The sequence below is a fragment of the Camelina sativa genome, chromosome 4 (assembly GCF_000633955.1).
Source record: "Camelina sativa cultivar DH55 chromosome 4, Cs, whole genome shotgun sequence".
Taxonomy (NCBI): Eukaryota; Viridiplantae; Streptophyta; class Magnoliopsida; order Brassicales; family Brassicaceae; genus Camelina; species Camelina sativa.
Genome location: NC_025688.1, coordinates 25,736,203 through 25,750,789, shown reverse-complemented (window position 1 = coordinate 25,750,789; position 14,587 = coordinate 25,736,203). Strand labels below are relative to the sequence as shown.

The 14,587-nt window shown below is 33.5% G+C and overlaps 1 protein-coding gene across 1 annotated transcript; it reads left to right on the top strand.

Annotated features, from left to right (window-relative positions):
* On the top strand, positions 2,588 to 4,718 carry LOC104782460 (eukaryotic translation initiation factor 3 subunit F). The gene is made up of 6 exons (XM_010507398.2): positions 2,588 to 2,937; positions 3,268 to 3,347; positions 3,516 to 3,745; positions 4,011 to 4,132; positions 4,219 to 4,332; positions 4,410 to 4,718. The coding sequence occupies exons 1-6, from the start codon at positions 2,692 to 2,694 to the stop codon at positions 4,497 to 4,499; spliced, it is 882 nt and encodes a 293-aa protein (XP_010505700.1). The 5' UTR covers positions 2,588 to 2,691; the 3' UTR covers positions 4,500 to 4,718.

Below are 14,587 nucleotides of genomic sequence, written 5' to 3'. Positions count from 1 at the left end.
TATCACCATGAAACATTTAATTGCATTTGTATGACAACGGCTAGTGGTCCAGGTATTCGTTTATGACAACGGCTGGAAACCCCGAACTCTTTCTCCGGCCTCTAGTCCTCGTCGTTCTTTCTTTTCATCATCAGTCTTCATTCGCGTCCAGTGAAGCTGTCGTCAACCCTTGCGGTCGCCGAGGAGTTTTCTGCAAGAGAAGGCGCTCAGCCGCTACTGGAGGAGGGTATGTTCTCCGTGTCACGAGGCTCGTCTACCGAGCTAGGAGCTTGACGGGGTCTATCTCGCCGGTGATCGGAAAGTTGTCGGAGCTCAAGGAACTCACTCCAAAACCTGAGAAGTTGAAGAAGAAGAAGAAAGTAGTATCATGTATCCATGAGGTTGACTAATATAAGAATGGAGATACTATATACCTTTAACATGAAGAGAGGGTCATCCATGAGGTTGCCCTTAAGAAACATTAGCATTTGTACAAACAAAAAGCAAAACATTAGCATTTGTAATGCAAAACATAAGAAAAAATATTTTTTATATGTGTTTGTATAACAAATAAAATAGACTTTTGGAAAATGTTATATCATATCTCTTTAATAGTTATGTTAACATTTTGTTACTTCATCTAAAATATATATTTTTATATAAAATTTTAATACAAGTTTTCAAGTTTTTCATTTCTTTTCAAACATGTATATATTATATAATATTGTATTAATATAAATAAAGGATTAAAAATATGATTGGATTCGTATTTAATACAGTGTAACTGTTTTTATGTCTTTAAAATAGATCATCAATGAGGTCTAATTTTCATATACTTATTTAAGCAATATTGTTAAAGTTTAAACCTAATATCATGTCATGTGGCATATTATAATAATGTCATCACATTTTAGTTAATTTAATAACTAACAAAAAAAACTATATTAATTTATAAAATAATAAAATAATATTTTCGAAATTATTTAATAAAATTACTTAACAGATTATATTATAGTTATTATTTCAGAAATTTTAGTAAACAATAACAAACTATTTAAAACAATAACTCATGATTGACTTTCATATTCTTATTAATCAATCCCTAAATGAATATCGTAAATATCAAATATCAAACAATAACGGACTAATCTATGCTTTGTCTAATCGTCAACAAATCAGCACCTATCCTTTTAAAATAGGTGTTACCGTGTTAGTAATAATGTATGAGAAAACCACAATTTCACTATCATGGTACTATAGTATTAAGATCGGACTAGCATTATAGCGGAGAAGAATATTTCCGATTCACAATGGATTGGATACTTGTCGTCGTTGATAGTGAGTAGTATGTATTTCTAATGTGTTATGAAATTATATTATGAATTAAAACTGGAGTAAATTATAGTTATATGCAGTCTATCTAATACAAGTATATTAATAGTATAACATTTAGTTCAGTAAAAAAGTTAGTTGCACTAAGTAGTCAAATTGATATGGAATCAGTTGATAGTTTGGCGATCGTAAAAAACATAATTATTTTTGAAAATTTTATACGTATAATTGATTAACTACAATTAGTATTATTTATAATTTTGTTTTATTTTGCCATAACTCAATTTTTTTTGGATTCCTATCTTCTTTTTGGTTGGGTAAAAATTGTTGTTTTGTAATATATATTTATACCTACATTTAGTATAATTATTACAAAAATTAATTTTCAAAAAGTTTAGTTGTGATTATTTGTTTCATTAACAAACAATAAGGTTAGTTGTGTATCATATTTGGATAGTTAAATAATAACTGAGTTGCACAAATATTTTTAAAAACTAAAAAACTGTATTTTAACTTTCTTTTAACCCATACTGAACTTTTAAGACTTTCAATTCTTTATAAAAAAATAGCAAACTAGGCAATGATACATGATAGACTGTGAGTCCTCTAAAATTTCATTCTTCTAATAAACCTCTTGCCACACATAATATGACCCATAGACAATCCCATTGAAAGTCCTCAAATCTTCAGCACATGTGGGTCATGTAAGATAACGAAACAGGAGTTTCATACTTAAATCACCATCAATCTTACTTGAAACATATGATGTCTTCCGGTTCTTGATTGTCCTTAATTAGTCTACGGTGGAAGCGTTTCTCCTTAGCATTCCATGTAAAAAAATGAGGTATTTAGTCAAAACTTGGATGCCTAGCATCTCTACAGTAAAAAGGTTGAGACCAAACCAAGCCAACAGTAGTGGAATCTTAGATATCTTTCAAGTTGTGGCCATTTGCCATATTGAGCACCTGACCAATGCATATACAATTACACATTGATTTAGGAAAAATGTTTTATTGCAAGAAAATATACAGTTAAAATTATTATTACCAATCAAAATATTCTCATTCAAAACCTCCTCATTGTGTACATCTTAGAAATCCACCAGATACAAAAATATGTTATCATACAGTAACGATAGAGGTTGTGTTCGTCAAGGTCATTCGATAAACATGTTTTGCTGGCCCTAAATTTGCTGAAACTTGCTGAAACATATAATGGGCCTATTTGTTGGCCCATTAGCACCTAAACCTATCTTTTCTCTATCACACACCAGCGGCCTTCTCTCCCTCTCTCTCCTTCCTCTTACGCTCACATCGGAAACCCTAAAAATCTCCAGTCTCTCTCTCTCGCGCCTTTGGTCGTTCTCAGAAAATCTTAACCATGGCGGCAGTGAGCGACCACACCGTCTTGCAATTCGTGTCTCCGTCATCTACGACGTCCGGGACTACCTCTGTTCTCACGGCGAGGATCCACCCACTCGTTATCTTTAACGTCTGTGATTGCTTCGTGAGACGTCCTGACTCAGCTGAACGAGTCATCGGCACTCTCCTTGGATCTATCTTACCTGATGGAACCGTCGATATCCGCAATTCATACGCCGTCCCTCACAATGAATCTTCTGATCAGGTTCGATTTTCATCTCTGCTTCTCCCTCTCGTATTCCCTATCTTTTTTTTTAGGATTTAGCTTAGGGATTCTTAGATCTGCTTTGTAGCTGAAGAGTAGATGTGATTTTTGCTTCTGAGAATGTGAGGTTTATAAAAGAAGTGTAGACGATAGCTTACAGTACTGTGCTTCTTACATCTTTGGTCATTCCATCATGCTTTTGCTAGTGAGCATATTGTCAGCTCTCTTCTGGGGAAACCAAATTGTTTTGAGATCAAATGTTAGCTTCTCACACCTTAAGGTTGTGACTTGTGATACGTTTTGAGGGTTATTGTTTTCATATGGATGCAGGTTGCTGTGGATATTGATTACCACCACAATATGTTAGCTTCACACCTTAAGGTGAATCCAAAAGAAATTATTGTCGGCTGGTACTTCTCTTTTTCCATTCTCATTCTCTTAACTCTCGTGATTACTCTTTTATCTTTGTCAAAACGATTCTTGTTGCTTGATTCATTGATGCGTTGGGTTTCTGCCTTGGTGGTTGATTTGTTCTCATTTTGAAGTAGCTGATAGGAACTACTCTATTGATTTTGCAGGTATTCAACCGGTGCTGGGGTTAATGGTGGTAGTGCACTGATTCATGACTTCTATGCCAGAGAAGTTGCCAACCCAATTCACCTAACCGTGGACACTGGGTTTACAAATGGTGAGGGTACAATAAAAGCTTTTGTCTCTTCAAACCTTTCACTTGGTGATCGACAGCTCGCTGCACAATTTCAAGAGATTCCTGTTGATCTCCGTATGGTTGACGCTGAGAGAGTCGGATGTGAGTATTCTAACTATTAATATCTTCCATATCAGAAGTTATTAGCACCCAATTCCATATACATATTACATACGGCCTCATTGTCTAAGTATCTCAGTTTTTGCATACTTAATTCAGTGTCTAGAGATTGTTTCTCTTATGATTGTGAAAGAACGAAACTGAATTAGATGTTCTTAGCTAGTATTTATACAGTAGTGTGAACCATTTTATGGCTCTATTGGGTATTCATTGTGTCTGATTAAGAATATATCATCTTGATCTGCAGTTGATGTCCTCAAGGCAACAGCTGTGGACAAACTCCCAAATGACTTGGAAGGAATGGAGCTTACAATGGAGAGGCTGCTGACTTTAATCAACGATGTACACAAATACGTTGACGGTGTTGTGGTAAGTTTGAAATATCCTTAAGGTAAAATAAACAGTCAATTACCTGCTGCAGATGCATGATCGTTAGTTTTAATGAAATTCCACAGGAAGGTCAAACAGCTCCAGACAACAACATAGGACGATTCATTGCAGATGCAGTAGCCTCCCTCCCCAAGTTACCTCCACAAGTCTTCGATAACCTCGTGAATGATAGTCTCCAGGTAAAAGATCGTAAGAGCCAAGCTGAAGCATTACACTTTATAAAAAAACTAATGATTGTTTATTCTGTTGTTTGCAGGATCAATTGCTTCTGTTGTACCTATCAAGCATAACAAGGACACAGTTGAGTCTAGCGGAGAAGCTAAACACTGCTGCTCAGATGCTGTAATAAGCTTTGAAACACAAGGTTTTGCTAAAAAATGTGGACTGCTGCTTTTTTGGTTTCAATGTTTCTTTTAACGGTTTTGTGTAAGAATCAGCCTATTGTTGTAGCTTTCCTACATTGCAATTTAAAAGAGAGACAAAATGCTCAGTTTTATGAGTTAAGAACTTTGAAATCAGTTATAGTTGGTGACTAATCTGAACAAGATACATAAAAATTATCTTTCTTCCTCCTGTTCTTTTCCATTTGGTACATTAATACTTAATCAATGGGGAAATTTGTTTATGCTGAGAATTTGGATCATACGTGTGCGTCGTTATTGTTTGGTTTCTTTTAGTACGTTACATTGATAGAGACAGTATATAAGTTTAGATTCGATAAGCCAATATATGTTGGATTTTACAAAACAAACAAACAAAATTGCTCTGTTGTACTACAGAAACTGTAGCAATCAATTCTAATGCCGGTTTAGTTGCCTTTTGCTCTGTTGCACTACAGAAACTGCTAGAGCAATCAAATTCTAATGCCGGTTTAGTTGCCTTTCTGGTAAGCTAAATTTAGAATTACGGTTTATGTATATTTAAACGGACACGCCAAGATTTAATGGATTCATTAAAATCGAATGAGTATTGAAGTTTTTTTTTGTGGTATAAAAATTGATTACATTAGTTTGTATAGTAAAAAATAAGAGGAGACTTTGGTTGTAACGAGTTTGATAGCAAATGTTAGTGCAGTATACGCATGTTTCTCTCTCTCAAGTCTCAACATGCGTAATGTATATACATACATACAGCCGTACTTATCAATTTTTAGAAGAATATATGTGTGTAGGCCGGTGTGTAGATGGGTCAACATTAAAGACGTGCATGCACTTGTAATGTAAGTGAGCAACTTGCCTACATTGTTCATAGTAATCTAACTTATCATTCCACTGGCTCTTCACCCACCTTCACTCTATATGGTTATTGGTTTCTAATTCTATATATGTAGCCTTGGCTTTTATCTTTTCTTTTCTTTATTAAGTACTGACGTAGCATCATAGGTATTTACCATTATATTATAGTCGAATCTTTCTTACACTAGTAGTGGCTTCCTGCTAAGCTGCTAATGTAGTAGGTCACATCGATGCCCCGATGGGAATTGATTAGAACCTGATTTACGATAAAGTGCAATGATCTCATGATATTATCAATTTGCAACTAGATATTTATGACTCAAGGATCGGTTCGACTTTTCAATACGATCGACATCATATTTACAGACCAAAATAATTCTAAAAATGCTCTTTGATAACATGTGTAACCAAAAGAACCACCCATTCATGGATGGTCCCGTGATATATTATCACATCTTCTCTATTTATATAGTGGCATGGTCCCGTTTTATATTAAACCTAACGACTAGGACAAGTTATTTTCAAGCTACGTACGTAGATTAGCTATAATTTACAAGTAGTTAAATACAAGCTAGATTATCAGATGTCTCCATATTGTTTCGTGCAGGTACAGAAGACAAAACAAACGACAAGTAATGCGGAGAGACGTACATACGTAAAAGTCTAATCGGGACTTTGTATGTATATAGACTATAGTGTCTATTACTATAATACAAAATAAATAGAATATTAAATCAAGTTATTGAAAACATATCATTATTTTATCCTAGGTGTAGCTTTTATTTATTTAATGATCAGTTGTTTATATATGACTCAGCTGACATTACTTTTAAAAAAAAAATTGATATCCCTCGTATAGTAGTAGTAGTGGTGGTTATACTTATTTTAATCATGGGCATTAATTAAAAAAGTATTTTTATATGTAAAATAATGTCAGCTGTCCTGAATATATTTGCTTTTTATTCAATACTATATTTTACATAACAAATTATACATGCTAGTTACTAGAGAGCCTAGAGGCTAGAGGAGTAGAGAGGGTTGGATTATCTCTTTTGTCACCAAATTAGTTTTGGGTTCGATGCATTTACATGACATAATGGGTTTCACGGTAGAAAATTATTGTGGCTTAATTATCCAACAATACTGATTTTGATCTTTTAAAAGATGCAGAGTGCATGGCAGTTAAACACCCGCCTACACTATATTACATAATTCATAGTGAAACAATCATGTAAATATATACCTTAATCATATACTATCAGTACCCCATCCGTTGCTCGCGATAAAACGGAAGTCTCGCTGAGATCATTCATTATGGACCGTTGTTTTCAGTTTAATTTATCTATTTGTAGCTATTAATAAACCATTTTTTGCATGTGGACTTAACTAACACCGTTGATGAACCACATAAATTTATTGTATTTTTGCGTTTCTAATTACTTATGCATAAATCAAAGCTTTTCACAACTCCTGCTGAAAGTTGAAGATTCAATGAGTTTGACTATTGACATGAAATCCATTCGGGAAAATAATAACTTCATTAAATTCCTTTTAACTAACGAAAATAAAAAGAATGTGTAGATAACTTCATTAATCCATGATAGAAAATTATGTCAAAAATATTGTAATCCAAAAATTATCATGCATAATCAATCTTTACGAAATGTGATTTCCAATATTAATTACTTCATTTTGGCATGTAGGAATGGGGATATATCAATGATCAATTGTCCCATATCAAATGATTTGTATAGAGCTATGTTCCATATTAATTACACGACAACATTTGGAAAGAAATTATTAAGCTGATGAATGAACATAGCTCGAAAAACGGAATTTGGGAAAAGAAATCAAAAGAAAGGGATAATTTTTATTTAAGCTGATATAATTTGATGGACAAGGAAGAATAAAATGAATATGACGAACACTGCCTTGGTTCAAAGTATGTTACATGCATTTAGTTTACGGTACATGAACCAACCTTATATGCTACTTATAATAATTATACCAAATAGTATATGCACCAACGAGCGTCTTGTCAAAGGTTTGACTTATGTTTGTGATAATGTATAAATTATACGAGAATACGAAATTCCTGTTTTTAATATGGGAATTATATGATGTTAGTCATGCGTGAGATAAATCAAGGCCGCACAAAATTGTGCCATTTGAAAGGGTCATCCCCACATCCGATTGTGCGTGGGTGGGTGCACGCATAGAATGCGAGTTTTAAAATTAAATATAGGCCAATACTGTCATGTTAAAAAAATTGTCTACAACTTGTATATGGTCTCTATGCAAATAAAGCATCATGACTTTCTAATTTCCTTGATTACTGATGTTAAATTCGAAATATACAGCTAGATGTCAATATATAAGCCACAGTTGATTTGGTGGACTGAAACTTATCTTATCCACTGAAGACTTCTTTTAAAAAACTACAATTAACAATGTTAAGGTAAAGACTTATATGCGTGTTTTTACGTTTGTAGCACAAATCCATCAAAATGTATACATTATTATTTATTTATTTTTAATCATAAAAAACAATTTATGTATACACAATGCTGCATCGTTTCTGACTATTAGAAATTATGAAGAAAAATAACATTACATTTGCTATCAAAATACTAAAATGCAAATTTTATTGTATAATTAATTAAATTTTTTTTTTCTAATTGTTGGCAACAAATATTTTATTATTAACGCATTGATTCTTTTGTTTCATTCATTATGCACTAACAGTATTTGTTGTTTTGTATAAGAATCTGAAATTATTATATTAAGAAAACTTTTAGAACTTAAAAAAGAAAGAGTATGGCATCCTGTCTGAAGTAAAACACGATCTGGTCCATTACAAGAGTACAACACCGGACAGTAGTGGACGACGAGACATATCGAGAAAGTCTCTTTTATTATCTTCCCTTTTCTTTTTCTTTTTTTCAGAGCATTAGAACAAAACATCATTTCTTGCTTTCGTACGTGTTTATATGTAATACTTTTTAGATATGAGAACTGAATACAATTTGTTCACAACTTTTTAAAAGACTGACGTGAACAAATATGAAAACTAGAATCATTCAATGGATTTTGATGTGATCAGAAAAAATAAGATGATGAAGAAGAATAACTTCTCTGATTGGAAAGGACAGCATATTTTTTGCCAACAATTAGAAAGGACTTTTAAATAATAAAATAACAAAAGTTTTTCTCAAAAGAAAATCATATAAAAATGATATAGCTTAATAAAATAAAATTGTAGTTAGAAAGCGGCGTCCTTCGAAATAGGTAGATAGCCAAGTGTGCCTTTTCTGTTTTATTATTATGTACCAAACAAAAATTGTCAAAATGGACTGCACAAACCACACAATAGCCATAGTTTTGGGATGAGCTTTTTCATCCCTTTCGATCATTTCCAAAACTATCTTCAAATTTTCTAGTTGCGAAACTACTAATTGTAGAGTAAAACAAAACAAAATCCTCCTACGTTTCGTTTTTAATTTTTTTTTATTCCATGTTATTCATACTCTCACGCACCACAACCATATTATCTTTCTTTTTTAATAAAGTACCAAAAATATTATAGCGATTCACTAATTATATAAACTCCTAGATTATGATCAACAATATGAATTTCAAATCCTTAAAGCTCGATCTAAGTATCTAACGCAACCTTATCTTTTGAATCGGCCATTGTCTTCGACTCATCCAAATATCCCAAAATATCCCCCGAGTATCCATCATACCAAGCCTCAAGCTTACTATCTTGACTTTGAAACCTAAACTTAAAATAATTTATATAGACCAGCGTATAAAGTGACATAAATATCTAAAGTAAAACTGGCCGCAAACTGCATATGCATGGATTGATAATAATATTTTATCGCATACAAGAAACTATTATGGAATTTTTAAAAAATGGACATTTGATGCGGAATATTTTTTCGTTCACTACAAATAATAATAAAAATAAACTTTTATAAAATAATTAAAACCGTCAGAATATTATGGATCGAAGGTTCTCATGCTCATGCTGGCTGGTTCTAAACTGTCAAAATGGGTCGCGTGAATCCACTTGTTATTTATAATTTAATCAATCAGTTTATATCATTATCATCTATTTACAATTTTATTTTTTACTTGATGCCACACGTTTTCGTAGAGCATATCTTAGTTTGATTATTGATATTCAATACAAAATACATTCGTACAAGTTTCGGTTGTCAGCCTGTCTTACACGTGGTTGAGCTCAAAGCTTCGAAATAATCTAGCGATAAAAGTATTGATCTAACAAAAATTAATGTATTGTTTTTATAATCATACTTTTGATAACCAACTAAATGATGTTTAGATTCATAATTCCGGAAATTATTTTAAGTGTTTCAAGGACGAGTGATGATAACAAAAAGATATTGGATACTAACATACATATAAGGCCTATTGATAAAAGGATAACACCTAATCATTTTTGTTAATGTAGTCCTATGCCTTTTTTTTGAATTCGTATATTATTACAGAGTCTCAAGTCGTAACCAAAATTATCACTATAGACGAAAGATCTTCTTGAAGGGGCAGTTTCGAATGGTGGGATCCGGATTCATCCCCATTGTTCCTCTCCTCAGGTGACCTATCTACTCTTTGTGGATGATCTGTTGGTGTTTACTGATGGAGCGAGACTTTCGTTAACTAGTGTTGGAGAAGTTATGCGCCAGTTTAAGAGGATAAGCGGACTGGATATGAACCCAGCAAAGTCTGGAAATATTCTTTGGGGGTTATGCGGAGGTAGAGGTTGATGTTCTAAGTGCTCTCACCGGAATACGAGTTGGATCCTTTCCAACCAGATACCTAGGACTGCCTCTTAATCCCGCAAAGATATCCTATGCAACGCTGCAGCCTTTCTTAGAGAGAATCAGTGCGAAGCTTCATAATTGGACTGCTAAGTCCTTATCCTTCGCAGGAAAGATCAGATTGATTTCCTCAGTAGTTTATGGGATGGTTAACTTCTGGAGCTCAGTGTTCAACTTGCCAAAAAGATTTTACGAGAAGGTTGATTCCATGTGCGCTGCATTTCTCTGGAAGAACAAAACGGACTCTGCACAAGGTGCTAGAGTTGCCTGGAAGGATGTTTGTAAGTCGAAGGCGGAAGGGGGTGTTGGTATTCGACATCTCCAGGATTTTCAGGTTGTATTCCGGTTGAAGTTGATTTGGAATTTTTTTGCTAATTCAGGATCTCTCTGGGTTGCCTCGTTGAAAGGAAATATGTTTCACAGGAAGAGTTTTTGGATTATGAATGACACTCCAAGACTTTCGAGAACTGTGAGATGCATGATACAACTAAAACCTCTCCTAAAGGATTTCATGTGCTGCGAGGTTGGAAATGGCAGAACTGCTTCTTTTTGGTATGATCACTGGTGTGATTTGGGTCCCCTAGTCGACTACATTGAAGGAAATGGCCAACGACACCTGAGATTAAAGAGAAATGCTTCAGTTATAGACGTAATGGAGAATGGTGGATGCCTGCAGCCAGATCAGAAACCCAGCAGCAATTCATGGCTACCCTCACCGCAATCTCTCCACCAAACGATGACAAAGGCCCCGACCGCTATCTCTGGAGAAAGGCTTCAGGTGTTTTTGGACAGGCTTTCTCTTCCAAAGAAACTTGGGAGCAACTGAGAACTCACTCTGCCACGGTACCTTGGTGCAAAACAGTTTGGTTTAAGGAAGCAGTACCGAGATACTCCTTTATCCTGTGGCTAGTCTACAAGGAACGCCTCCCCACTAAAGACAGACTGCAGAACTGGGGTATGAATGTCTCACCATCATGTGTGCTATGTTCTACTGGGATTGAGAGACATGATCATCTCTTCTTCGCTTGTAGCTACTCTGCACAGATTTGGGAAGCTTTTGCTTCTCGAATCTTCGCATCTCCACCTTTGGGTTTTAACGAAATCTCTACCTGGATTCTCCAAACGCGGCAACCACCCCAGTCGAAAGCTGCAACCATCGTCAAGCTAGCTCTGCAAGTAACTTGCTACCTAATTTGGCGTGAGCGCAATGCCAGAGTCTTTACTGATGTCTTGACTCCTGCAACGGTGCTTCAAGCTACGGTGGATCGTACCATCAGAGATCGCCTCCTTTCTCTTCCAGGGGCAACCGACTCCTCCTCCTCTCTTTTGGCTACCTACTTTGGTTGTATTAATTTCTCTTTTTAGCTGTAGCTGTTGTTTTTTATTATGTTTTTGTACATAGACTTGAAAATTGGTATAAAATTTAACTTTTTACCAAAAAAAAAAATATTTATCAAAATAGAGGAAAAAGTATTTGAGGTATATATCTCAAAATGATATCAAGAAAGATATATCTAATATGGGATGTCCATAAATATTATAAATAAAGAAATAAAATGGGGCGTCAAATAATCGTCAAGAACGTTCAAGAGTCAAAACAGTTATGTACTTACTAGTAATGTTTTATCATGTGACAATCCCAAACTCAACTAAACTCAAGTAGCGTAAGTATCCGTCCGATGAAATTGAGTAAACGGCCGAGTTCCAATCCAACGGTTACAGAGAAGCGTAATGCTTCAGCTTCTTTTTTTCTGCATCGTACCAGATCTCACTTCAAGTAGCAGTTTATGTTAATAATATAAAAAACCACAGGACGCCGACAAAACCGAAAATGACGGTTAACGAGAATCTTCGTGTAATAATTGCCGAAACCGACACTTTATGTCAAAGTTAGCTCAAACATAAGCTATGATTAGAAATTACACATTAGTTTAGATAATAAAATAAAGACATTTGAAGTGTTGTGACAGTGGCCAGAGCAATTGGTACTAGACTGTATCAGTTGAATATGAGATTCTTCACGCCGACTTTTATCGGGATTTTAGGAATGACAACCCATTAACAGAGAGTGATTTAAAGTGTTTTAATTTAAACACACTTGCTAATTATCTCATTTTTCTCATTAAATGGTGTTTAATCTTTATTTTATATTATTATTATTGTTTGTATCAAATCATATAAGACAAATGCTATAAGAAGTGCATTACAAGTCTTCTTTTGGTCACATACCCCATGCAAATCTCTCGGAATCCGAAGGACGGATATAGTTTTTAGAAGTCTGTTTAATCTTATACAGATAAAATCTTTTGGATTTGAGAATCTTAGTTCTCATACGGTCAAAGATTCATGCAATTTCTATCTTACTCTTACCTCAAATACACCAAACCAGATTTTGTTAGATAGTGATATGAATATCAATTGTCGCTACGTATATCATATATATCTTATCATAATTGTTTAATTATCAATAAATATTTCTTTTTGCTTAACCGAAGAAATAAGAATCATATATATATATATATAGATCAAACCCATATATTTTCAATATATGTATATTACTGAAGCCACTTCCAAACAAAACTTCGAATTCAAGCTTTTAAAAACGCAACTTCCTTTGAAGGGCAACAACGACGTACGTACAATTAATCGAAACAAAACATACATTAAATTGCTGCTTTATTGTTTTTTCTTTTTCCTTTCGTACAAAAGTTTTAATTCTCACCACATGCCGAATTTTAGTAACCGGCCACGAACGTAACGTTTTTATAATGTAGAACACGTTATATATCGTTGTCTTTAACAATCGTCAGGGACGCAGTTAAGTCCAAATAGATGAGTCGTCCGCTACATGTTGATCCGACCATGCATACTGACTTGTGCATGAGTGCATGTATGCCATGTAAGAAACGGAACCGTGTGTGTGCAAGCCACGTGGATTCACTAGTCTCGAGGGTCTGAAATAAACTTGGGGATTTCACATGAATAATTTGTGAACCTCAACGAAAACTTCTTTCTCCAGATATTCTCTTTGATATGAAGCAATACATTAACCGAACAATAATAACAACTCGCTATGACTATATATAGTCTATAGATTAAATTTCCAAAATACGTATCTTGTCACTTATACAAATCCTTTTGTCCATTGGATTATTTAGATTTATGGATATCTCTCTTGAAACTAGTGTTTTAACCTTTTTACCGCCATTTTTAAAGCATGTTCATGAAACAAAAACAATATAGTTGTAAAATGTTGGCAACGAAGCCAGAGAATAAGACAGTGTTAAATGGAGTAATAATGTAATATACTTTCTGCAGACAATATAATGCAGAGATCAGCTTAATATTTTATTTTTTTTCCTATTTTCCAACAATATTATGATTTTGATTGTTTGATTATGTTTTCAATATTATATGTTACGAGTACAGAGTTTTTGTTTGTTCTTTCTCACTTCTTTAAAAAAAAACATAACCTTTTTCTGGTTTGTAATTATTTTGCAGATGATATATAAAAATATTCGCGTTCATTGGTGCAGAGACATTCAACTCACATCAAAGAGTCTTAAAAACAGAAACGCACGTCAGAAACATTTGAAACTCTCAATATTGGTTATAGAGATATTATTCTTGCTGTTTCATATATATACTTTTAGAGTTTTATTTATTTATTTTTCACAGTAATATTAAAGTAAGAAATTTCAGATCTAGTATAAATATCTGTATTCATGACAAATAGAGAATAAATTCATACATATCATTAAAATTTAGTGGATTTTTAACATAATGATATATCCTCTTTTATATATAATCTTAAGAAATTATTAATTAATAAATCCAAACAACATTTTCTTATGGAATGAAATAACATAAATAAATATGATTTAACTGAATTATCATTATTATTTTTTATGAAAATTATAGCTTAAAATCTAGTATTGATCATTATAAATTGAAGAATACAGAGTACCTATAACCAAAATTGAATGATGGTCCATCATCTTATCTCTTTACCATTCAAAATTTTCCTTTTTACAAAGTGTGTACTCTAATCCACCCTTTAACTGCTAGTATTTGTTTCATGTGTTACACAACACCCNTTTTTTTTTTTTTTTTTTTTGGTCAAAACACAACACCCAATCTAAACAAACAAAAACAAAAGATCAAATTATACTAGACATAAAATTTCACAAATAAGGAAACACTTTTCCAAAGTACAAGTTGAGCAATCTCTCTATTTTAAATAGGCAATAATAATAATCAAAAAGATAAATAAAGACAAATGCCATATCATCATCATCTGATTCATGAACCTCTTCTCTTCTCTCATCCTCACACTATAAATACCTCATCTC

Bases quoted from the DNA above. Each gene is read 5' to 3' on its own strand.
- LOC104782460 (XM_010507398.2), top strand. From the start codon at position 2,692: ATGGCGGCAGTGAGCGACCACACCGTCTTGCAATTCGTGTCTCCGTCA. The intron at 4,133-4,218 runs GTAAGTTTGAAA...GAAATTCCACAG, and splicing joins AATACGTTGACGGTGTTGTG to GAAGGTCAAACAGCTCCAGA. The intron at 4,333-4,409 runs GTAAAAGATCGT...TGTTGTTTGCAG, and splicing joins TCGTGAATGATAGTCTCCAG to GATCAATTGCTTCTGTTGTA.